The sequence below is a fragment of the Channa argus genome, chromosome 16 (assembly GCF_033026475.1).
Source record: "Channa argus isolate prfri chromosome 16, Channa argus male v1.0, whole genome shotgun sequence".
NCBI lineage: Eukaryota > Metazoa > Chordata > Actinopteri > Anabantiformes > Channidae > Channa > Channa argus.
In genome coordinates this window covers 2,003,494-2,030,568 of record NC_090212.1, presented here as the reverse complement: position 1 = coordinate 2,030,568, position 27,075 = coordinate 2,003,494, and the positions used below count along the sequence as shown (strand labels likewise).

General features: G+C 38.1%; 1 protein-coding gene across 13 annotated transcripts in view; it reads left to right on the top strand.

The window, feature by feature from the left end:
* nrxn3a (neurexin 3a) overlaps positions 1 to 27,075 on the top strand; it is a 165,626-nt gene that overhangs the window by 62,119 nt on the left and 76,432 nt on the right. For all 13 annotated transcript variants that reach the window (XM_067478970.1, XM_067478960.1, XM_067478961.1 and 10 more), the window contains 2 exons: positions 13,890 to 14,191; positions 16,823 to 16,984. In XM_067478970.1, the coding sequence (XP_067335071.1) occupies positions 13,890 to 14,191; positions 16,823 to 16,984 (464 nt within the window). The remainder of the gene's footprint in view (positions 1 to 13,889; positions 14,192 to 16,822; positions 16,985 to 27,075) is intronic.

Genomic DNA, 27,075 nt, shown 5'->3' with positions numbered 1-27,075 from the left:
TCTTGGCAGCATGGTATCGGTTTAGTGGATCCAATTAGACATCCTAAACCTTTTGTTGCAGTTCAAGAAATACTTTTGACTAGATACCAAGTCACTCTGTTCAATATATAGTCCAGACTTTATACAATTTTGTATGCATTTATTTATTTATTTATTTATTTATGTTGTAGTAGGAAGTGACCAACCCAGAAAAAAACTCAAATAATTCTACACAGGAACTACTGTCTGCAGTCAATCTGGATTTTGGAGCTATAGATCTCAGCTGTTTACAGTTACAAACAGTAGTCAAAGGACAATTTGCCTACCCGCTTATACAAGTCACAAAATAATCTTTTGAAAGAACATCCCACTTTTGCTTAAGGCACTAAAATGGCAGGTTAACACAATTTTTCAGACAAAAAAGGATTCCAACTGTGTAAACCCAGTGGTTTGATTTAGGCACGGATACATCAGGGATAGGTTTAGAAACAAAATAACACTGTTACATTTAGTAAAATGTTGTTGTTTGGCTGAAAATAATGGCTTCCTTAATGTTATGTGACATATGTCAAAGCACATTTCTACCAAACGTAACAATGTTTTCTGTAAGCAAATCTATCCTGTATGTAGAAAAATCTTCTGCTTTGTTGGCTCAAATGTCCATCCTGACTTCCTACCTACAAACTTTGTCCATCTAAACCCTAAGTGTTTTCTACAGCCACCAGAGGACTAGAGGACAGTTTCTCTAAAAAAAAATAAAAAATAAAATACAAGATTAATGTAATGAATTGGATTTTTGTCCTTGTCACTCTGCTGTCCATGCATTTCTAGAACGTGGATTTCCAGTTGACTTTGCCATTTTCTCCAGTCCTTATTATCCTGTTGTCACTTGAGGTAAATGGTTGTCTTTTTTATTCTTAACCAAACAGTGAAAGCAAAACCATCAAATCCGATTTTGCATTCAGCCACCTCTCCCTGTTACTCTCTCCATCAGATTTCACTTTTGTCTTTTTTAAATACCCCCCAGTTCGTGTCCTCCTCCTCCTCTTCCCGTAACTATGGTGACCGTCAGCTGAGAAATGGCAACCGTGGCCCTTCATTAGGTATCAACACAAGCTCAGACAGCCCAGATAATAGCCAATAAGGAGCTGTGTGTGTGTGTGCGTGCGTGTGTGTGTGTGTGTGTGTGTGTGTGTGTAATGGTTGGTGGAGTGAGGATGGGGCATGGGGGTGGGGTGGAGTGGAGAGGCATTATGTTGGGCAGTAAATGAAAAGCCCCCAGGGACTGGGGGACTGCTGTCATGCAAGGTTGGCTTAGAGAGTTATGGATGTGTGCATTTGTAGAAGCGGATGGGGTCTTTGATTCCGCATATGTGGGAAGGTGTGCACATGTGATTGTACACACATGCAAGACCTATGTAGACCTTTACACTCAGTTCATTTGATTTCAAATTCAGACACAGCAAGCAGTCAAATTATTTACCATCACTATATACTGTACAACTATAATGAAAGGAAGAAAAGAAAACACATCTTAATAGGACAACTAGGGTAAAAAAAAAACAAAAAACAGCAAAACCATAAGAATGTCTTATATAAGAAGAAATAGAATAGGGGTAATTCACAAGATACAGATCATGGGATGTCAAATATGGATGTTTTGTGTTTACAACATAGGCAGTATATAAAATGTATGTTTAATACTTTATTATATTGGTTGAGTACATCACACAAAAATTCTTATAAAGTGTGTGATGTATTGTACTTTGCAAAAACTGTACATTGTTACTGAACATATCAGTAAATATGCATAAATTGTTCACAATGGAAATATTTCTGCCAAAATATCTGCTCTTGCAGATCCAGTTTTCTGACTAGTGTTATTTTTTTATGGTATATTTAGGCCCTCGCAGCACCTGAGTAAGATTGATTGTGGTTTGCCTTAAAGATGTAGCATGTAACATTTATTGGGATATATTAGCAGAAATAGCTATATATATTAGCAGAAAGGAAGAATGTAAAGCATTGCATTTAGATTTTCTTTAGCTCCGAACTCATCGTATACTTTATCTAAACTACATAGGGGGTGGGTCCCTATCAGCTATCAGCCAACTAAAGACATAGTCAGACATCACAATTTAAAATCCTGGTAAAATTGCTCCACTTGTTTACAACACTATCATGCATCCTTGTTATTTTTAATGCTATTGCTTCAATGCACATTGGTGGAATCTGCACACGGTAAATGTCTTTGGCAAACATTTCATTGTGTGCAATGCTCAAGCACAAGATCACGCTTGTGGTTCCCCTGATGGCTGTTGAGCTATTCTTAATTTAATTTGCTATGTTTCTCCAACGATGGCTTGTATTAACATGAAAACAACCAAGTAACATTAGCAACAAAACACTTTGCACAGTGTGGAAAAAGTAACAATACTTTCCATCTTGCGTGAAAAGCTATGAGATTTATTTTTTAAATACTAATAGATTTTTTAAATATGAGGATGAAGAAACCTCACCACCTGATACATGTCACTAGATATATTTGACAGATGCCACCAAGTCCTAATGCTGTGACACACTGAGCTGATTGTCAGCTATTGGCCAAACTTCAGGTTATTAGTGAGCATCAGTCCACCTAGTTTTTGTCCCACACTGTCGGCACTAGTTAGACCTTCATCATCATCCATTCATCCAGAAATGGTAATCATGATTGCAGTTTAGTTAATGTAAGTAAGTTTAGTAATGGGATAATTTAAAAGACAGGGTTGATATGAAGTGACTAGTCTGGTTCTCATCAGAAAGCTCCTCACCTGTCCCCTCTAAAAGCCTTAGTCCATAAATAGTCCTAGACCCATGTTATTGAGCCAAGGCAACAACTGCGACTTGATTCTAGTCTGCTGATGATACAAGCGTCAGTTGTAAATCATTAGTCTTTGCTGGCCATTTTGTACACTTTCCATTTGGAATTATCTCTGCCGAATAAAGTGATGGTGTCAGTATTTTTTACCTAAGGGACCACTGTGCGGCCGCTCTCAGAGACCCTCGAGCCACAGACATCCAGTATGAGTGGACACTGATGCCATTTTTTGTGTGTATGAGGAAGGAAGAAGCCATTGTCTGGACAGCTCAGCCTCCACTCTCTGGATGTGATCAAAATGGCAGCACCTCTTCCTTTTCTTCCTTGGAGTTAATGCCTCACTGGGTCCATCCCCCCCCCCCCACCACTTTTTTCTGTTCCACACAGCCGTTTGGTGCAGACATCCCAACGCACCATTGGTCAAGCCACTGAACAAATGGAAATCCACCAGCATGCTGAAATTACTGATTGTTATCTTCCTTACCCCTCCTCCCCCCTATGTCACAACCACCTCCATCTATAGTTACTCCCTCTCTTCAGTCCCTTCTCTTATGCTCTGTCTCCTTTAGCCATCCTCCGCAAGTCAGCCTCCCTTTAGATTACAGCCTTTTCAGGGCAGAAAGGGGCTGAAGATTTACTCTATTTTACCGTCACTTTTATTTGCTATTCCCTCACATTTCTCAATCAGTTTCTCTTCTATCCAGATGCCATGAGCTAGATGACCAATTATGATGCGTCACCGTGGTTGACAATAAAGATGAATCATACTAAATCATGCAAAGTAGAGCTTTGTGTGTAATAAGACTCATAATAGTGATATTTATAGTGGTGCATGTCTGCAGTTACATTCTGCACAGTGATCTACACTCTGAAAATAAAGCATCTAATATTTCAAACCTGGAAAATCCAGGCAAAGTGAAAAGGTACTGGCTATAGATCCATCTTTGGTCTTGCTCCACATGCTTTGTATGGAATGAACGAAAATATATTTTTTATTTTATGGTTAGTAAAATGACCATCAAAACCTGAAAAAATATAATCATGCACGTGACAAATTATCACAATAATCAAACCAAAAAATTAATAAATGACCGCAACTGACCCGTACAAAAAGAGATTCTAAAAAAATTATTAAGTGACAGAGCCTGTGATGTAGAGAAGTCAAAAAATGCACAAGGATTGATACTTGAGCTTTGATATTTTTATATATCCTGAACATTAATAAAAAACATAAAGGAGAGCTGTGCAAAGATAAATACTTGGTAATCGACAGTTGATTTTTGTAAGGGAAACAGAGCAAAAGTTGAGTGAAGCTAAATAAAGTTTCATTCCAAATTCCAACGTCTTTGTAAAATAATTCTAACTGTCATGACAATATGTAATGAAAAGATTTTTTTGCTGGGTGCCAGAGGATCTCTCCCCTTGAGAATTAAAATGCAAATAAAAAGCTTTGTTAGCATGGCACACACACACACACACACACACACACACACACACACACACACACACACACACACACACACACACACACACACACACACAGAAACATCAAAAGCTAATTACAGTGATGTCATTATGTACTTTAAGTGGGTTTGTGCATATGCACATGAGGCAATAATGTCTATACTGACATCACAGGCTTGAATTGGTGCCTGGAGTAATTTCCTTTATCTGTGCTTCATAGCGTCTTTTTTTACCCCATATGAACACCAGAGGTCTTCGTGTTGTAGGTGTGAGATAATGCACTCACTGGGGTATGTAATAGCTTTTTTGTGTGTGTCTATACGTATGTATATATGCGTGTGTGTGTGTGTGATTGTTCAAAGTAGTGGCTACGTTACTGCATTTATCTACATGAACATCTTCTATTGTAAATTAGGTTTTGCTGACTAAACCTGTAGTTTTCTCTTCAGGTCTGGGACTAGCACAGCTCTCCTCATGTGTCTCTTTGATAAAGTAAATGTTTGAGTGGCAGAATAGGTCACGACTGAAAAAGAATATAATAAACCTGGGGGCTGTGACTTTGACCCTCTTTTAACCTGTAACATAAGTAATCATTTTAAAACTATCCAGGATAACAACAAGAATTGGTAATTTTTTAAATTATTAATTTAACACCTTAAACTATGTGAAACTTACATAAATAATAGATATGATAATAGAGTTAATACAGATCTTATATCGAATATCGTGATACAGCACACTATTAACTACGAATACGAAGGGTGTACTAAATCTAAACCAATTTTTTTGTTAGGTCAGTTGTCTTTTACCAAATGGCCAACTCAGCCACTTGAATGTTAATCTTTCATCAAGAGTCTCTCAGGGTGATGGACAAAGCTTGTAAGATAATGTGAATGTAAAACAATGGAATTGGAAAAAGAATTGATATAAAAACACTGTATTGTATATACAGGAGTGAATTAATGGAACATTTGCATTAAAAAATAAAAATTTCCAGCACATTAAATATGGTTTATAAGGTGAATGAAAAACATGTACATTTAAGTGTAAAAATTACTTACTACTTTACTCTTACTTTAATTATATTGTGGAGAGACTTTATATTAGTCTGTAAAACACATATTATCTGTTAAGACTGGCCTATTTTGGGGGGGGGGAGAAATGATGCAGTGCATACTTTGGATTATTATACTGAAATATAAATGATTGATGAATTTAAGTTTGTATTTTTAGTAAATTAATTGTTGTTATTATATTATTATAGAAAGCCGTGGGGAGTGGTTGCTAAGACTTGTGGGAGTTCTGTTCTGTTTGGTGGGTTCCTCTGTTGTGTAGCTAGGGTTTAGCCAGTGGGTGGAGTTTATGGCACCAAGACTGTGAATGCTGCTGCAGCTTAGAGCCTCCTGTCGCTTTTACTGTCATGCCTGTTGCATTAAAGTTAATTTGTCTTCTCAGGTGTTGTAAGGTGTATGTGGCACAAGAAACCCAAGAGGCACCTCTCTGTCATGTGACTTTTTCAGCACAACTTCACAATACTACGTTAGAATGGCACATTATCATATTGTTTTGTATTCATTGAAAAACACATAAGAGCTTAGTGTGGAAATAATCAATCCATTAATTGAAAAAGCAAAAGAATCAATAGATTCTTTGACAAAAAATTATTGTAGGTGCAGAGCATATTTAAGCCGCCTGTATATGTATCACTGCTAATTCTTTACAGAAGTTTGTGAAATAGTCTTATCCACCACTATCCCCTTTACGCTGCTATTCTCATGAATCTATAATTGAAAAGATAAGGGGATGAATGAAATAAATGGTCTGGCAAATTCAGATTAGCTGCTTGTTTCTACACGACTCTGCTGTCATCTGTAGGTTTGGTGTTGTGACCTGTAACTCTAAAAAGAAGCCAATAAGAAAAACAGAGAGAATCACTAATCCAATAAGTGAATAATCTTCATTTTATGTTTTTTTTCTCTCCCAAGTTTACAATTGCCCTGTACTGTCTCTCTTTGCTGATTAAAAATAAAGTAGTTCAAGAACCATATCTTTTACTACACAGTCCATTGTAAATATGTTAGTTATTTGAATCCAAGAGACCAGCTGGAGAAAATCTCTTTGCAACCATAAAAAATACATTATTAGAACATCCCTGCAGTCAGCGAACTGGCATTTACTCTCGGTTTGGTTCACATAATAAAGGCAAAGTCATATATTCTATTCATTTGCTCTGTGGAGGTGAATGACAGAGCTAAGTAAGATCCACTTATAGGTGATCGCATCAAATCCCTGATCATGTGGCCGAATCCCATTTGTGCCTTATTTGTTTCACTTGGATGTGAATCACATTACACAAGTTCACAAATGTGTATTAACAATGTCATTGTAAAATACTTTGTTTTAACTGAGTCCCACATACACAAACCTGCTCCTGGAAATACTTCGCCTGTAAACCACATTTGAAAACCCACAACAAATGCACATACATTCTCGATTTCTTACTGTTGAAATCACTTAACATTTGTGAGACATTTTAAATAATTCACGTCTTTATTGGGAACCAGTGCAGCTGGATGCCACTGAGAGAGAGAGAGACGAGCAGTGAGAAAGAACTGAGAGACAGACAAACTCAACATTGGCTGATGTCTTTTCATGTGAAAAAAACAACCACGTGTCCTGATAACTGTGGTAAAGTAGCCAATTTTTTTCTTGCTATTCCGTCATCTACTTTTAATTATCTTTTAAATTAAACTGCAGTGACAGGGTAGACGCACCAAATATACGTGCATGTGTCTACAGCACAATCTACAAAGGCAGGATGTACTGGCAACAACAGTCTGTACAGTGACTGGAGACAGTATATGGCTGCCAAGGAAACAGCCCAATTACTGGTGCAGAGGCCAATCTGTCCCTCTAATGATGCTTTTACTGCTGTTTCACTTATAATCATGCTATAGTCACTTATAAAACTGCTGTGACTTAAACAGAATAGTCCAGTGAGACAAAATTGAAATCGCATACATATGGAAGACTAAGAGGCAGGGGTTGGTTTAGAAGCTGGGGTTCACATTCAAAGCAAATTTAAAACTTTTTTGAACAAACTGGATGTTTATATGTAAAATAGTGTTTGTTCGGTTTAACAAATGCCAAAACGCAATGTATTCTGGAATCGTAACAGCTACATTTTTAACTCAAAATAGTCATTATTGATCCATTATCTGTAACCATTTATCATGGTAAGGATCAAGGGGGGGTGGAGCCTATGCCAGCTCTCATATGAGAGAGACCCTGGACGTGTCTATCTCAGGGCCAACACAATGAAACCTACACACACAGACTGTTGGTGACTTTGGCACAGGAGGTAGAGTTGTTGTTGGTTATTTCCTAATGTGAGTCCAGTTCTGAAACATTTCATTCCATTGTATTGGTTTTCCCTGGACGAGTAGTAGAAGAAATACTACTCATTACAAGACATCTAAACTTAATGTGTGAAAAGAGTGCAATGCCGCTTCAACAGTAGCAGCTGCAATTATGCAGTTTGATCATGTTATTGATTATAATAAACTTTACAAAAGGATGAACAAGGCAGCTGTAATGTGCCTATATGTCCACTTCTAACACATGCGGGAATATGCTGGTACTGTGCGACTGAAGTGTACCTGCTGTTTGACCACCTAAGTGAATCCAGCAAATTTGTGCATATTCTAAACAATCCAACATAAAGATTCTCTGTCTCTGCTCTTCTTATTCTCTTCCTCTCCTTCCCCTAGCACGTCTATCTTGATTATACTTCTTCTTCATCTTTTTCTAATTATGCAGTGGATGAACGGTTTCTCCTTTCCAAACTAACGCATGTGTTGCTGTGCACCACTATAATGACACACACACACACACACACAAAAAAAGAGTAGATATGGTATTGAGGTCATTGGATGAATCTGAATGGGAATATTCCCTCGCTATGTGTCTCATGAATAAGAATGAAACAGATGGTCCACCTAGGAGTTTCTAAATGCTCTCACCTGAGCTGATGCCAGATCAGGCCTCCCTGAACTGCATTTATGTGTGTGCGTGTCTTCATTTGTGTATTTTTTTGAGGTTAAAGTCAGATGTACACAGTGATTGCAAAAGTTATTATATGAATCTAATACATCTACTGGCCTATTAATTAAATATGCTTAAAAGGAATTTTCCCAATTTTCCAGTTTTCCCATTTGTTTATTGTTTCTTGAATGTATTGAATAAGGGACACTGCACATCAATAACACTGTCATAGACGTCAATTTTAGCTCAGTGACGTAATGCTTAAAAAGTTAAAAAAAGATTTTAAAAAAAGAAATAGGAACAAAGGTTGTTTAGAAAAAGAACAAATGGCCCATGCTGCAATTTTTTTTATTAACCAAATATTCTCAAATGTGGGTCAGTGACCACAGTTACACAGCTTGGACATAGATGGATGAGCATCAATAGGTGGAGGAGTTTCAAAATGTTACATTATTGTTGATGTCCATCAAATAAAGTTTTGATAAAGTCAGTCCGCCTATAAGACCACATCTACATTAAGCTGAACTTTAATATGCTGTTTTGGAATAAATGGCATTTGTGTCCACATTAGTATTATATTAAAACAAATTCTAGATACCTCTGAACACAGTAAAGGAACAGAACATGCAAACAAATGCGGTGATCAGAGCTACTTTGTTATGTCATGGTTGGGACATCATCTGGAAAAAAAGGAATCAGCATAAACACAGATTAATGACAATAGCTCTGTTTCATGTTTGGCTATATTGTTATTTAAGATGATGAGCACAGTGAAAGCTAAAGTAACCTTTAATGACACGTGAACCCAAACCTTCACTTAGGTCATTTATTTTAAAAAGCTTTGCTTTGCTTTATGTCATTGATTTGCATATACCTCCAGTCATATGGATCACAACCACCTGAATGATGAATGTGTTAGTGTTTTTAAGTTTGTGATGTTCAATTGCTAATGCCTGCTTGAGATTGAGTGAGTCACAGACACACTAAGCCATGAAAGAACTAGCAGGGATGAAGGTAGACCGTTATGTCAGCTCACATCGCCTTCACCTGGGCCAGGAAGTGGCACCTGAACACACCACAAAGTCTACAGCCAGCAGCCAACAAGCTCATACTTTATAGTATACTTTTCTTTTTTGTTAGTATTACATAGCTGTTTTGGTTCAGTAAATACAACACTGAATTCAAACGATTGCTCACATTGACTTGCTCCGTGATCAGGATTACAGTTAATATTACAGTACATCGCTTAACATTGAAATTGCATGTAGGGGGATGAAAATGAACTGTAACCCTGACATAAATACAATACCCATTCAACTAGTGCAAATGTTCTTTCATAAGCAGAAGTAACAAAAATGGTCAAGTGTATAATAAAAAAGTATACTAAAATATTCAAATTATGCTAAAGTTTACACCCCCCTTGATAACTTAATAAAAAATTAAGTGAACATTTGTAGTAGTGCATTGTACATTAACTAGTACTAAAATTATATTGATGAAAAGATTCTGTTTGACTCTTTTTCCCATTGCAAACGTTTGCATCCCTTTGTAAGTGCAAAACAGACAACATAACACATATTTTGGTTAGCAATGCTTTATTGTATTTTCTCACATCAATGTTCATGTACCAGTACCTCTGTGCTCAGGACTTCAGTGAATTCATTGCAGAAGAGACACAAAATGGTCACCCCACACACAGATTTATCACAGTCAGTCATGCAGAAATCCGCAAAAAAGCCACACATCATAAATCATGATGTCAGTCAATTATGTATGAGCCAGTGACTTATTTATTGCAGATTCTTATTCTGACTACAACCATTACCTTGGTGCCACTGAGGCCTGTCGTAACATTAATGATTCATACAAAACAATCCATATTATTCATTTGTCAGTGGTTTTCAGTCATTCATCATAACCATATTCTTAACAGTCACTTAACATTGTCAGAGTTTGAGTCTTTGAGCTTAAGAAATATTCTGGTGTAGCTTTATACTCATAATTGGGTATATGTAGATTTACAGATGCAGAATTTAAAACTACGCAAAAGAATTCTCACGAATATCTGAGAATATGAATGAACCAAATGAACCAATTTTTACTTTTATTTAGCTGATTATACAGGTATTACCAGTGTATACCAAGCTAAAATAACAACAGTTGAACAACCACCAAACAAAGTGGAGAATGAACTCTATGATATTTATAGCATATGCTGTGTTGAAATGTTGGGCACACATTTAGTTGCCATTGGGGCAAACAGCTTTTCCTTTACTTCCAGATATAAGGGAGATTTACTGTGGCCATAACTTGCCACCTCTCTTTCTGACATTTTTATGGATGACCCCTCGTATGACTCATCCAGGCTCATCCATCAAATAAGGGCTCTGAATGCCACGGCTTATGTGGCCATTAAAACCATTATTAGTTGATAACAATTTCCTCACTTCATCCTTCTTTCAGTCACAAAGCACTTTTATTCATTCTGAATTCATTATGATTCCATATTTCCCAACTTATTATAGAGAACTGAGCTATTATATTCAAATATTGTATGACTGGGCATTGAGCATAACAATATAATTCAAAACATGCCTATATATATATAGTAATGCTCTGCATTTACTCTGAATTTCTTCTGGCACATTTGTCTGCCTTCTGAAGCAGAGCATTGGTTTTACTCTAGCACTCTCGTGGCTGAACTAGCATGGTCCCATGTGTACACAAACAAAGCGGTGATAAAAGCAGAGTTAGTCTCCCACCTTTAGAGGAAAAGACATGTAGTTTGACTTTGCCAGCCCAAAGGATAAATTAGATAACACTCATGAAATAAAATACAAAATAAAACTTTACTTGGTGAAACAATTGTGGCTTCTGCAGCCATACCACATCTGGAATTAAGAAAGACAGTGAATGGTTCATGATTTAGGTGACTTTGTTCATTGTTGGGACATAGATGGCAGGAGCGTTAGTGACAAAGACTTCTTAACTCAACTGTTGTTTCATTAGGAACAGTAACTAAATAGAAATTTGCACATTTGATCACTGTTATGCTTGTGTATTAGAGGGATGTGGAAGGAAAAAAAGATAAGCAATTCATCGTCAGTTGGCTGAGAACGTCAATGCAAGACGTGATCAGAATGGGTCAGAAGGAAGAATCAATTATATAAAGAGGGATATTAGAGTAGGTTTGCATTGCATAAAGCTCTCATTAAAAGGATGAATACACATTTGAGAGTTGAGTGGTGCTGGTCTACATCTGGAAGAAAGTATATGGTCGCATGAGTCATTATTCACCATATTCTTAACGAGTGGAAGGGATCCTGTGGCTCTGTTATCCATTTTGCTGTTAGTGGGAAAAGTCACTGCATATCAACACCAAGATGTTCAGAGTAATCACCTTTATCCTGAAATTAATTATTTCTATCCTGACTAGAATGGTCTTTACTAAGATGACACAAGGGGTCATTGAATGTCTTTGCATTCACCAAATCTCAACCCAACAAAACACTTATAGGAGAATGTGTTAGTCAACATTCTCTACCACCATCATCAAAAAAACAAAGTGAGTAATATTTTTGATCTTCCATCCCTCCAGCAAAATTTTAGAAAACTTGCAGAATCTGGCATTGATTGTGCAAGTTTTCTGAATTTTGCTGGCAGACTGAGGCAAACTGAAGCTGTTCTGGTGGCACATGTTGACCCAACACCTGTATATGACACTTTATATTGGTTTATCCTTATGTGTTACTCATCTGCATCTTCTAGATTCATTACAACATGCACAAACACACTATGTGTCCTTAGTTTCAACAGTAATTTTGTATATTTTACACTGGCCTCACAGTCTGGGCTAAACAGTTAACTAAGACACAGGGAATTCTCCTGCCCCTGCACAGCCAATGAGGATGCAGCTTATTCACTAAGTGAGTTTCCCAATTAATTATGAATTAAATACATTCCTGTTGATCAATAATTGATGGTTGACCTGCCAGTGGAGGTGTTTTTTGGAGTAAGACTATCTGTCATGTCAGGTCATACCATCAGTGAGGCATGTGGAATGTGGAACCGGGTTTGGAGGAGTTAGTTTCTATTTCCTACTAGAAAACTAATGAATAGGTTAAGTACACAAAGTAGCCAAAGCAGAAAAACCATAACTTGTATCTCAACAGTCTACCTTAGGTCCACCAGCACTTGTGTTACAAGGGTCTCACTAGTCTTGCTGTCCCTGCAGCCAGTACCTTTTTGGTAAGCTCTAATTCTGGAGCAAGCTGGACCTGGACTCACAGTGTCAGGGAAGTCAAATTTAAACTGGTAACTATAGGCTGTGAGAGCAGACGAAATCTAGCCTGTTTTTTAAAGTTATGCTTATGTCTCAGTGTATATCCATCATTTAATAACAGTAGATACTGTTAGTACATCTGCAATGTGAGCAATAACCAGGCAGGGCAGGTAAGAGGTGGACTATGATGAGGGACTGTAGAAGTAATCATTGATTTATTTTTATATTGTTCTCTTACAGCCTTCAGAACAAAACACTTTGTCTTGGTCGCTGGCAGATTGTGCTGTGATGTCACTGGGCCCCACACTCCAGTATTTTTTGCTTAAGGGACATTGAGCTAATTGAAGATGATCTCACAGATAACGACTCCTGACTGGAGCATTTCTCTTTGTTATCCCTCAGCTCTTTTGTGCCCTTTCCTCTCTTTCTTTCAGCACTTCTGCTTTGGCTCCCGTATTCTCCCACCTTCTCTTCCACCGAGGTCACAAATTCACAGTACACCCTAGTTTGCCTTTCCTCCATTTCTCTCCCTTCTTTCCTTCTGTCTGTCTGATCTCAAGCACAAAACTGTGTATTTGACAGGAAATGGCAGTTTCACCTGCAAGATTAGGTCTTTGATGTCGTTGATGATAGCAATCTGTGGTCTCCTTTAACTTCTGCCGTTGCTGGCAGTCCTATAATCACATGTCGTATATTTCTGAACATTCTTATTCTTTGGACAGACTGCATATGTATTTTTTGTCCATCAGGAACATCATAAATTACACTCTGGCTAGAACATTTGATTTGTAATTATTTTTACTCAGTTAAAATATATATTTCATTTGGACGAACAGCCAAAAACAGATAAAAAGGATACATCTCATCGTTTGGTGATGTCTAGCAGCTGTAGTGATACGAATTCTGACTTTTTGTTGTGAATCAGATCTTTGGCTCAGCTCAGCCTGTGTCTGCTCTTTCATCTCCCAAACACCAATTATAACCTTTAGAATTCAGCCAAAACTTAGCAAGGTCTCAAAAACACGTTTTAGAACAGCTTTGGTTTCTAAATCTAGTTATAGACAAGTAGCTTTTTAGACCCCAAATCTTTTATTCCTATAAATAATAAAGTTCTTCAGTAGAATTTCAGAGAGGATTTGAATTTTGGCTGCATAATTAGTTGTACAGGTTGAATTCCATTCCTGAGTTAAATGTGATCTTATTAGAATTCTTTAATTATGGTATTTCCAACACCTTCCTTTTTTCCTATCTTCACTACAGCAAGAGAAGAAAATGTGGCCACTTTTCGTGGTTCAGAGTACTTCTGCTACGATCTCTCCCAGAACCCTATCCAGAGCAGCAGTGATGAAATCACGCTTTCCTTCAAGACGTGGCAGCGAAATGGCCTTATCCTTCACACTGGCAAGTCAGCTGACTACGTCAACCTCGCACTGAAGGACGGTGCTGTCTCACTAGTCATCAACCTCGGCTCTGGAGCCTTTGAGGCCATTGTGGAGCCAGTCAATGGGAAGTTCAATGACAACTCGTGGCATGATGTCAAAGTGACCCGCAACCTCCGGCAGGTAAGTCAAAGAGGTGGACTGTATTATGTGGAAACATTGATGGTTAGGGGTTCGTTTCTTATTTAATTATAGAGAATGCTTTTAACAATGATGTACAGCAGTTAACTGTTAACATGCCACTACAACACACCTACTAAATGAAGTTTTGTGACCCAGGGCCCAAGTGCCACTGAGCAGCAAAGAAAATACGGCGTAGTGACAAAACCACTGGAACTTCTGCATTAATTACACGATGCAGAATTTGATCCATTTCAGTATATTTAATTGCACAAGATTATTCTGCAGTATTACAATATTTTTTATTCCCATTTACATTTGTGGGGAGTTGAGAGGCGCAAATGGAGGACGACATTGACATCTTATGGTTGCAATTCAGAAAAATTAGGGATTTTCTTCATTTTGTTTTTTGGCATGTGTCACTTTTTTTATGTTTATAGAAATAGATGTGCACCACACTTCCAGTTCTCCTCTGAACTGTTGTTCTATATGATTATTGGGCTTCAGCTCAGTCAAATCTATATGATATTTTAGGTAAGTAGCTCTCCTGAGGTCGCTTCACAGCATCTCTATTGGGTTCACACCACAGACACTTTCCAGCAGTGTTGTGAAGTGTCGCAGAGCTCTTTGGCAAACTCTGCGGTGTCCTGCCATAGATACCAACCTCCCTTTAACATTTTAACAAACTCTTGAATGTAGTTCTTTACTTCCTCTGTGGTGGGCCTCTGGATTATCTTAGGCACCAGCTACGTGGCTTACAACAGCACTAGGCAATTCTTGTGAATGACAATGAAAAATATTTCAATGCATTTTGCTCTAACTCACACTCTCCAATGTCAAGTCACTGAATGAACTGCAAGGTTGCTAATTCCCGTTAGCTTTTGTTGAGGTAATTATTATTGAGGTTTCACTGTCTGGCCCTGATGCAACTCCTCATAAAAGCTGTGATAGGAGTTAAATGACCATTTTTACTAACACCTGTAATAATGCACTTGTCATCATTTGGCTTTCATTTGATTTGCTTTAATGTATTAACAAACCCACTGTTCACTCACCTACCCCACCTCTCTGCAAAGCAAACAGGCATTGGATACGCTATGGTAAACAAACTGCATTGTATGGTAGATATCATTCTTATTGTCACTTTTTGGTTTGCTGTGTAGTTCTTCCCTTTATCTCTATTGACTTCTGTACTTCCAGATACCATTCCCAATAACTCAAAGAAATAGACATTGTATTTCCCAGCTTTCCTGTTTGCTTAAAGTTTCTTGGTCTGCTGTCCTTCACCTGGTTCATTCACTCATGGTGCTTTTGTGGTTTCATTTTTAACTTCTTCCTTTTCTATGTCACTCATCATTTCTGCTTCTAGGGTTTTACTAGTGCTGTCTGAGGTTTTACTAAATGGGGTTCATTCGAGATTTTTATGTTAAATGTTTTTAGTCATGAGCACTGCCACAAGTGCACTACAAAATACAAAAGAAAGAATCAGCTGTGTCCTGAATGTGCGTAACGTGGACTGAATCCTCCTGACACCTACTGTAAGTGTCATCTTCATTCATGCTTCTGAAGAAACAACCCACGCTGCAGGAGAAAACTGAATACTCACCGTTTTCACTAACACATTCAACAAGCATTTTGGCAGCACAATAAACATACACACATTTCATACACATGAAAAATATATGGCAACAAATCCACAAAGCACTAATTTTCCAAAAATTTGACATTTACCTCCAGAAATAAAGCATCAAGCATGTTTGAGACTGACATATTGTTGGTGAAATTATGATAAAAATGTGCTGATAAGGGTAAAGAGAAGGACGGGTATAGTAAATACAGTCTCAGCTACATTATGTGGTGTCATAGCTCTCAGTCAAGCAGAAGGGCAGGGGGTTCCTAAAGTTAGAGAAAAAAACAGAATTAAAATAGGTATTTGGATTTTTGGACAATCCTATGTAACTAAACTGCACTCACAAATGCTTTGATAAAAAAAAAGAAAATGTGAATGGAGGGTTTGTGTTTATTGCGACATGTAGTGTAAAGAAAATGAAGCAGTACTTATTTAGCAGTACTGAAGCAGTATTTATTTACAAAAGCAAATTCAAAAGTAGGTGGTTGGGGTCCCAGACAGATGTGTTCTAATTGGGGTCTTCACCATTCTGTGTACTTTCATTTGACTGTGTGTGGTTTAACACTAACTCCTCCCTCATTTTTGTTTTGTTGTGTTTCTTCTCCTGCATGTTACTTGTGTTACAAACCCTTCACATTACCTGCACTTGTTTCTTTCCTCCATCGCCACATGGTTCATGGAGCAATATAAAATAGATGAGACATATAAAAAGGATAAAAGATAAAAACAAATGGATGTTTGTCAGTGTCTGAAACGTAATTGTTGCAGTTAATGTTTTTATTTTACTTACCCTATGAACTGCATATCAATAATAGATAAAATCACTAGCCGGGAGAATTCCTGTCTGATCTATAATTCCTTAGAGATCTGAGCTTTGTAAATCCCACAGTTCTGACTGAAGTCTAAACAGCACTGTAGGCCAGTCACTGTAGACCTTTTATATCTCTATATTTCAAGAAAACAATGTTTCATTTCCCCTCTCACTGCTCACTCCCCATTGTCAGGTGACAATATCAGTGGATGGGATTCTGACCACCACAGGCTACACCCAGGAAGACTACACCATGCTGGGATCGGATGACTTCTTCTATGTCGGTGGAAGCCCCAGCACTGCTGATCTGCCTGGATCTCCAGTCAGCAACAACTTCATGGGCTGTCTCAAGGAGGTACGTTACCTGATTCATTATTGAAGTAAAACTTGGTACTTGTATAATGATTGCTTCCTTAACATCTACAGACTTAGTTGTAATTGTATCTTCCCACCGCAGTTGTCTAGACAAAAGTGACTCGGTCTGATCTCTTAATTCGTTCTTAATAAAAATCAAGCTGTTCAGACTTTCCACATTCTTCAACTGCCGGTTCCCGACACACCTGCCTACTGTTTAGAGCCGGTCAGGTTATGTACACTGAGTTTGCTATAATGTCTGATAAGGGAGTAGTTAGATGCATAACAGAAAATATAATAAATATGCAGGACAGAACACCAAACAAGGGAGACAGGAGTGTAATCAACCACAGGATTATGTGTTGGTACATTTGTGGTTTTAGCATGAATCTATTAAATATATTAAATGTATTCAATCCATCCACTCATTATGAAGATTGCCAAGAATGTTATGCAACATAATTTTCATTAGTTTGATGCTTTCATGAAATTCCACATTGTACAGCATGAAGTTTCCTGTAATAAAACACACTGCCAGACTAAATTTTCTCACCTGCGACAGCCAGGTGGGTAAGAAGGCACCTTTTTCTCCAGACAAAAAAAAAAAAAGGACAAAGGGAAGACAATTCTCTTCGCAGCCCCTGCTTTACATTGTAGGACAAAACTGTTTCCTTCTTTTACTAATTGGCTGTTACTCGTTAATTTTTACTTGCTCAGTTTCGAACAAAATAAACGCTGATCAACTCGCTAAACATAAACAAATGGCTTGAATCTTTGCATTCAAACTTTAAGTATAAAGAAAGAGCAAAGAAATGAAATACTGTGAATTTAAAGTATTCACTGTATTTCTCAGTATTCATAATCCTTTTGGATCTGCCGCTGAAAACTCTACATTTGAAGGGTTACATAGCCCTAACACTTCACCCTGCTTTCCCTGGTTGGAGAGAATCGGAACACCCATACATGAACGCTAGAGCCAAAGGAAAGAAGAGGGATTGGGCTTAAATCTTACTGTGTTCAAATTCAGCTTTGGGGTTTTATCTACTAATTCTTCTCTGCTAGCTCTTATTCTTATTCAAAAATAGTTCCCCTGAATGTTGCCGTGTGAAACTCCTGTCATTGCATAAAAGCATAATTATCTTTTTGATCAAGAAGTCAAATTGTCGAATTTTAATTATCAAGAAGAATTTATGCTTTCTGAGATACAAGCATCAAAGTGAAATGCAGGTCATTCCAGCTTTCCACAGACACTGATGTTTATGGACTTTCAAATCTCCTCAGTCAAATAGAAATCAAGGAAGCTTTTAAAATGCAATAATTCCTTCACTATGAACTACATATAAGTATATTTCATACAAATGCATACTAAACTCCTCATCCTATAACTTTAAGGGAAACTGTTTAAGGTGATTTATTATCTACTTTACATTCACATGCAGTTGGGGATTCTGTTTTACTACCTTAAATGGAAAGTCCAGCTGCTTTGAGCACTTGCAAACCCTGAAACACTTCACCAGCCTTTTCTGCTCCACACTGACATTTTAACTCCTATGGGCACTTAGATCTCCAGTGTCCATAGTTGCACATTAAGCCACGTTTCAAATTCTTTCATCTCTAACACCATGTCCACACAGAAAGCATGGCGTGAGCAGCACACTGGGTGAGCAACAGCTTGCAGCGCACCATGTGTTTCTCCACTAGAGGCATTTTGCAAGCCCAAAGCCCAATACACAGACTCCCTCATTATGCATATAAAAGTGAAGAAAACAAACATGGAGCATCAAATATACTTTAGGCCAGAGTTTAGCATGTAAAGTGAAAGACAAACTACACAATCTGTGTTGACACCTGAATTAATTCAAACAGGAGACTGTTGATTTCATTAGATAAATGCAGGACAGGCAATTAAAAATACTTTAATTGTAAACACAATCAACTGGCAGCTGCATCCACCTCCGACTCCGCAGTGGAAATTTCAACTGTTTACTCCAGTACTGTCAAACTGCTTTGATTGCTAAAACCTCTACTCACATTTCAAGTCTCTTTGTGGTGTTTTGGCACACACACATCTTGCTTAGGGTAAGGAAATCTTAAGATTTTAGTTAAAATACTAAAGTAAAAATGTTCTTTGAGTTTGAAGTGGGAAACAAACTATTGTTTTTCCTTTGCGTTGCACTAGTCCATGCCAACTCACCCAACTCTTCTGACTAATCCATCTACATTACCAACTGCAACCTCTGCTTCTGTCATTTTATTCTGACTGCAATACGATGCCTCACTATCAGATTATTAGAAAATAGAAGATTACTAATGGACTACATTCTTGTAGGTTCAGTATGTTCTTATCATGCACTAAATTATAGTGCCCCTGCACCTTCTGAGATTTAGCCTCAAACTCAACATGCTTAAGTTTAGGCACAAAGACCACTTGGTTAGGTTTGGGTAAAGATTGGGATATACTGTACACAATCCACACATAAAACACGAAGGACATGTATGAAGTCTGTAGTCAGCCCAGGACAAAAGCTGACACCTGCCAGGAGCTGGAGACTGGAGTGAGTTTGTAGCGTAAGGTTGGATGCTGATTAAGCAGAGACTGAAGGAGAGTGAGGATTATACGTAAATACCAAAGCCACTTGCTGAGCAGCTGCAGCTGTGCATGGGTTTAGATGGTGGTAAATAGAGGGAAATGAACAAAGCACGAGTGGGGGATGGGCAGCCTCAGTGTGCAGGGGGCAGGAGCACATCAGCAGGGGCGTCACCAGGTAATAGCGTGTGTAGTAATGTGTGTGTATATAGGTGCACTCCATTTGGCCATGCTGATGGCCGCGTCTCTTAAATCAAACGGGAAACCATGTCCAGCTGATAAAACTGGCGCCTGTGCCAGGCGATTTTTAGAGTGCACCTCATGTATGAGACCAGACTCCGAGGGAGGAGGAAATAAAGGCCAAAGCAAAACAAACCAATAAGAAGACATCAATCATCACAAGACGGTCACCAGATAACAAAGTCACTAGTAAATTTGAAACGCACCTGATGTACGAGCAGCATTTGCAGTCTGACACCACATACTGCCACATCTTCATGCCAACATTAGGCCAAGATTATTTTATTCGTAAATTGAAACGATAGCAGCCGCCAAACCTCCAGTCCACAACCGAAATACAGCCTGCCACAAATCTAAATAATTAGCATTATTATGATCACAAGTCTGTACTAGAAGATGAATGTTAGGCCTACAAGCGGATCAGCGTTCTGAGGTCGATGTGGCTTTCACTTGAACGGTAACTCTCGGACTTGGTTTTGTGACTTGGAGGGAGAGGAAGTTAGCAGAGATACAGAGAGATGCTGGAGTGATTTGCTTTGAAAAATAAAAATATTAATTTCTAATGCGGTCTCTTCATTTTAACGCTGAGTAACTGTGCATGCAGATGTGGGCAGCAGAGTTTCACAGTTTACTTGCAGTGCAGGCCTCTAATTCATAAACACTTCACTTTGAATGTCAAAGGACACTGCAGGCAGTGGGGGTGGGTGACTGATCAATATGCTTTAGCTTGTTTAAATAAATGGTATCAATTTAGGCTCATTCATAGAGATTATCATATTAGACTCCAAATGGTACCCCAGCTGTGCCCCCTTCACTTCCCACTCTCAAGTTCTATGACACTTTGTATGTGACACACATTGTGCAACATCAAGGAAGCCTAACGTGTTTGAACGTGTTTAGCCTCCATTTTGGTGCCAGAGTAAAAGGCAGTAACCATTTTGGGGCCTGCTGCCATAGGAGTGCAATTACAGCAGACCCCTGCCGCCACAGGGGCAGGCTTACAACAGATGTTTCACACTGTCATATAAGAGGGCAGGGACAATGTATACGGTCAAAACTGTTTGAAGGACTTAGTGGAACCATAGCAACTGATAATGCCCCACTTAATAGTGTGATTGACACTAAAACACTGGCTTCTGCTTGGTGAAATGTTCCAATTCAACATTTCATAAATAAAAAAAAAAAAAGTGACACAAATAAACATCAATACTCTACAGTTAATAGCATTTCCTGTAATGAATCTACTTTGTCTACAATTACACCTTCAACATAAACACACCGTATATTAAAATAGTAAAAAACAGTACAGAGCATCAAATGGGCCCCAGGGAGAGGGAGGAAGTGGCGCAGCAGCCCTTTAATCCCCCTCTGGCCTACTTCCTGCCATGTGCCATGCTGGGCAGACAGGATCCTTGCACCACCCACCCCATGACACATGACACACGTGCACCCAAGCATGCACATGAGGTTTTTGATCCTATATTTCCTCAGCACGAAACACAGACTTATTAAGGATCAAGTTGGTTTCGCATAAATACAGAACACATTTCTTGTGAACTGGTACATGCACACACGTGCAGATATACAGCTCATTGGTAATGTCTAATACAAATAGGCCTAAAAAGGTTGTTTTAGTGTGGATTTTTTAACTCAGTAATCTACACATCAAGCACCAGGGATGTGAAGACAGGATTTCCCTTATGTAACATACATTCGTCTTTTTTCACAAATAAATATTTGCAACTATCATCAAATAATCTACAAGGGATTTTTTTGAAAATATGAAAATGTTTTTGTAATTGGCTCTTTTATGTACATTATATATACACTCCTCCTACCAGCACAGCCGCCTGCATTTTGCTGTAACTTAAGACAAAGGTCACAACTAACATCATTTTGCTTTATATTTGATGAAAGCAGTTGGTTGGGATGGACGGTGGACCCGACTTTGATTCTAAATCCCTGATTAGTTTAAGCTACAAAAGCACAAAAGCTACAAAACATTAGGAAGATCTTGGTTTTGTTTTAAATGATAACTTCAGTTAATTGTCTCAAATCCTGCTTAATGTCTGTGACTCTGCAACTTGGATTAGCTTGTTTGCCTGTGCCGCAGAGCTCTGTTGCTGTCCAAAAACAATTAAAACACATCAGCCAGACACGAATCTCCAATCCGTAATTCCACCAGATCTTGTGTATTTACATTTACTCTTGCTTACAGACACTGCTGTAAAAGTCATGGCTAAGCTGATCCAGGTTGCAGAATGTAATTGGAGGCAATTCATTATTAGTTTTAGTGTTGAATACGTATAATTTAGAAAATTATCCATCCAACATTGGTCCTTTAAAGGGGATGTGATGTGACTCTAATCATCACTATAAAAAACTTTAGTATTGCATTTACAAAAACGGCAGTGGACTGCGAGATAAAAAAAAATTGACAAATTAAAAATAGCGTAACATTTTCATCTGGTCAATATCCACAACTTAGAATTTACATACAACATATGCTCATCATGTTAGTAGAAATATGCATTTCGATTTTCTTTTAGTTTGTATAGAAAAGTTATTTTCGGAGATGTTGTTATTAGAGGACTTTATCTTAAGTTACACATTACCAAAACCGCAATTACAGATCTACTTCATGTTTTTTCCTTTCTGTGGGCCCTTTAGATGAGAGCAAGCAAAAGCAAAGCAAAAAATAAATATTAATAAGTTATTATTTAATATTGCAAAATAATAAAAACAATGATGCTGTTGCACACACATTTAGAGAGTTACCGTCAGGGGTGTACAGCATTGGGATTATGAGGCAAAATGCAAGGTTACAGAGAATAATTTATAACTACATCATTTCTAACCAGTGTTAAAGAATTTATCATATATGGACAAGGAGACAGATTGAGAAGTCATCCACTCGTGGAACTGCTAGCTTAAATTAGTTAATGTGCATTATTGTTTGAAATTATAATCACCCACTGCTCCGTCTAAGTTATTGTTCTGGTGAAACAAAGAAATCACAGCCTTAAAATTGCATCAAATAACAAATATAAACGGGCACTAATTTATTCACACCGGTCACAAATACATTGAAAGATTGTCATCATGCCTTCTTTCTCACACACACACACACACACACATTCACTGTGCCCACCTCCTAACCACAGGCCCACGCATCTGCAGCACCCATCAGCTCTCCCTTAGACTGCTGTCCAGCACCCTCCCGTTCTCCACTCCCTGCCTTTTACAGCTAATTTGCCTGCTGCCAATGCTCTTGTCCTCGCCATCTACACAGCAGCATTATGGATAAATGTTTTGTTGCCATGGTCACAGGTATTGGTCGCCCTGGGTAGCCCCTGTGGCTGACTGGCCCATGATTATTATGCCTTTCATAAGCCAGCAATTACAGAGAAAGCCTACATCTCGAAACCTACAAAATACATAATGGCCTACAATAACACATAATTGCTATAATTGTCATTGTCATTACACCTCCATCAACCACTCACATGGAGGCCTCTGGCTGTGCCTGTATACTGTAGCCAGCAAGGAAACACAAAAGATGAGCTCATTGACTGAGGATGAGCCAACACACACTGCAGGTCTCAGTTTTTTCCTGTAGTAACACTACTTTGTTATAATATTTCTATATGACAGTAATTACTCTAAACTATATTTATTTGTTAATCAAAACTATATTTATTTGTTTGACTTATGTTTAAAAAACTGCCAGACATTTCTTGATGCGAATTGTGATAATAATAATAAAAAGATTTAATAGGGAGAATCTATGATATATTAATTATAGCTCTTGTTAAACCTCATCATGCAGTGGTGGAATTTAACCATGAACACTTACTGTTCTCCTGCCAGACTTGGGCATTGCTGGTAAGAACACTCAACCAAAAGACATAAATTTATGGACCAAAATTTAGGCTGAAATAATCGTTCGTTGTTTTCAGCAAAAAGTATTCACCTTTTAATATAGTTCTTTTTATTTATATATTTTTATAGTTTGTTATCATTTAGATCCTCTCACTAGAATTGACACTAATTCCTACAACAAATGGGATTTTTACCCCTTTCTCTGTCGTTTTTTGCTGTGTGTTTATTTTAGAAGCCATGAAGTTGAGAAACTGGCATTTCTTTTACCGAACAAACACATAATATTCAGTTACATTTTTAAAGGGTTTTAAATGTGTGTAACACCATTTACACACACGATTTGATTACAGATGTGCCACCCTTCTTTGAGTGGGTGCTCCGTTCTGGACCTCGCATTATCCACCCAGACCGACCCCTGCTTGTATATTGAATACTTATTTTCAGTGCAGCTTCTACCAAACCTGCCTACCTTCTTGATTTTTCAAGGGGGAAATTTTGTGATCCTCACACCACTATATGAAGTATACAGTTAAATTTAATTAGTTATATGTTTTGTTTACAATTCCTTCCATTCACATCTTGAATAATTTGAGATGTATTTATGTACATTATGTATCTATGTATCTATGTTTTTCAGAATTGTCAGCAAATATGTGCTTTATGTAATTTACGTACAGAATGGCGAACGGCCTCATTTACTCAGATAAATCTCAAGCTTCATTGTTTGACAATGTGTATGTTTTGTAATTGTAACACAGTCATGCTTTTATCAAGGAATTAACTATAACACTACTGTTGAAACAAATCATAGCACTTGCAGTATATTAAGCCTGTCTGGATAAAAATTTCTCCATGATAAAGGGCTCCTCAGCACACTCCTGCCTACACACGTTCACACACATACACCCTTCACTGACATGTCATTATATCCCACCAAATTAAAGGTTGTCCCTATCTAATTAATCAAATCAATGTATTAAAGCACCACCAGTCTCAGTCAGAGACAATTATTCACATTTTGCACTAGACCCACGAGGAGGGTCCTGGCTTTTATTGGGTGTTATGAAAAGGACACGATGCCACCCTGTGGACATGATGAAACACTACAAAATTTCTGTTCTTGGAAAACACTATGAAGTCTCATGGCAAGGCCATGTGACAGATAATAGTACAGCACTAGCAGTGAAAGTGCTTACTGCAGGGTTACAACAACATGGATATACAGTTTAGGATATTGTTTTCGTTTGACACTAAAACCATAAAGAACGGAGAACGTCTCTGACGTGCACAAATGCACACACAAACAAACACTGTTTTATTGGTGGCCATTTTTGTGTAATGATAAAAATGTAGTCAATCTTGGTCACAGTCTGAAAAGCCATACATGTAGCACATGCAGACAAACAAACACGCTACAGCCACAGAATCACAAACATTGTCAGTAGGCAATGATTTATGGGCAAGTCAGGCATCTAGGGATGATGAATGTGTGTGTCTCCAGGTGCCTGTACACCCAAATTCAGCCTAACACAAGCGCACATTGTGCTGAGTTATTCACTACAAGTACAACTTCTTTGATTGTGGGTAGTGGGTACATAGATTATGCAGGGCTAACTAACTACATGCTTAATTGATTTCTGTCACAGACCAAGATGGATGCCAGTTTGTGAATCCTTATCTCTTGCAGGGGAGCAGCTGATTAGTGAGACCCACTCTAGACACAATTATGACGCCTTGTATTTCAACTTTGTCTCATAGAAAATAGATTTATCTATGAATAAAACGTTTTCGCAGTCACATTGTGCCATCAACCACGATCACTGCCTGGATTGTGTTCAGATGTGTTTGTGACTAACTGTGGGATGTTCCCACTTGGGGCTGGTTGGAACCCCGATTATAGGCCCATGTGATCGTGTGTTTCGAGGGTTTACATATCTTAATGCCACCGACTGGCTCACAGTCTGTCTAATTTTAAAGTGTAATTATCAAAGATGTTTGGTAGTAGTTTGTAGTGTGAAAGGAGGAGCAAGGAAAGAAGAAACAAACAACAGCCACTAAGAGCAAGGGAAGTGCTCTGAGAAGTGTCACTCTCTGGATGTTGTACACATGTAGTAGTACCATGCACTAGCCTCATTTAATACTAACCAATAAACTTTATTTTCAACTAACTTCCATTTTGTGCTGCAAAATCTGTAACTCATGTTATTTCACCATTTTATTTCAAAATTGAAAAAATTCTTTATTTTCTTCAAAGTTCTACAAACAATACCACATAATAACAATGTGAAAGAAGTTTGTTTGAAATCTTTGCAAATGTATACAAATATAAAATAAAATTGAATGTACAACTATACAAAAGTATTTACCAGTTTTGCTTAATACTTTGCTGAAGCACCTTTAGCACCAATTACAACCTCAAGTCATTGAATATGATGCTACAAGGAAACACACATAGTTTTGGGCAGATTCTCCCAGTCTTCTTTGTAGTACCTCTCAAACTTTATCAGGTTGAATGGGGAGCGTCGATGCACAGCCATTTTCAGATCTCTCCAGAGATGTTTAATCGGGTTCTGACTGGGCCAGTCAAGGAAATTCACAGTTGTCGCCCCGTAGCCATTCCTTTGTTATCTTGGCTGTTTGCTTAGGGTTTTTTTCCTGTTGAAAGATGAACCATCAACCCAGTTAGAGGTCCAGACCCCTCTTCTTGCCTTTGTCCCTGTGTGTTCAATAATTTAGTATTGCGTGGCTCTAAATTTAGGGCTTGTTTTGATTGGATGGAAACTTTCAAATCATCGGTTGGTATTGTGAAAACTTGGTCATATTATGTTACAGACTCCAACACCATTTTCTGCTTTAGATAATGCATTAACGGATTTCTGTCATCTTGCTATACAGAAATATGATCATGTTAACACACACACACACACATGTACAGATGCTCACATATACACACACTATTTAATGTGTGTGTGTGCGTGTGTGTTTTGGTTATCCATCAGCCTGCTATCAGACCGTTCTAATGGTTCATTCTCACGTTAACCTGCAGCCTGCGTCTGCAGTATACTGATAAAGCATCCTTTACATGTTGAAAGGCCCTTTTGCTATTATTGTTCAGAGGTGGCAGGGGCCTGAAAGTGACTTGTCAAACTGTCAGCTATACCCTCCATCCCACTCCACCTCCCCACCATACTTCCTGTCCCATCCTGTCTACATTTTATATGATTTATGTTCACTTTTATGAGCAAGCACGTATCTGGCCAATATGTGCACAGTCCCCACATCTAATGCTTCTGTGTATAAGGGTGTGTCCATTAAGGCATAATACTCCCAGCCACATTGTTTAAAAGGCAACATCCTGTTTATAGCGACAGCACTACATGTTA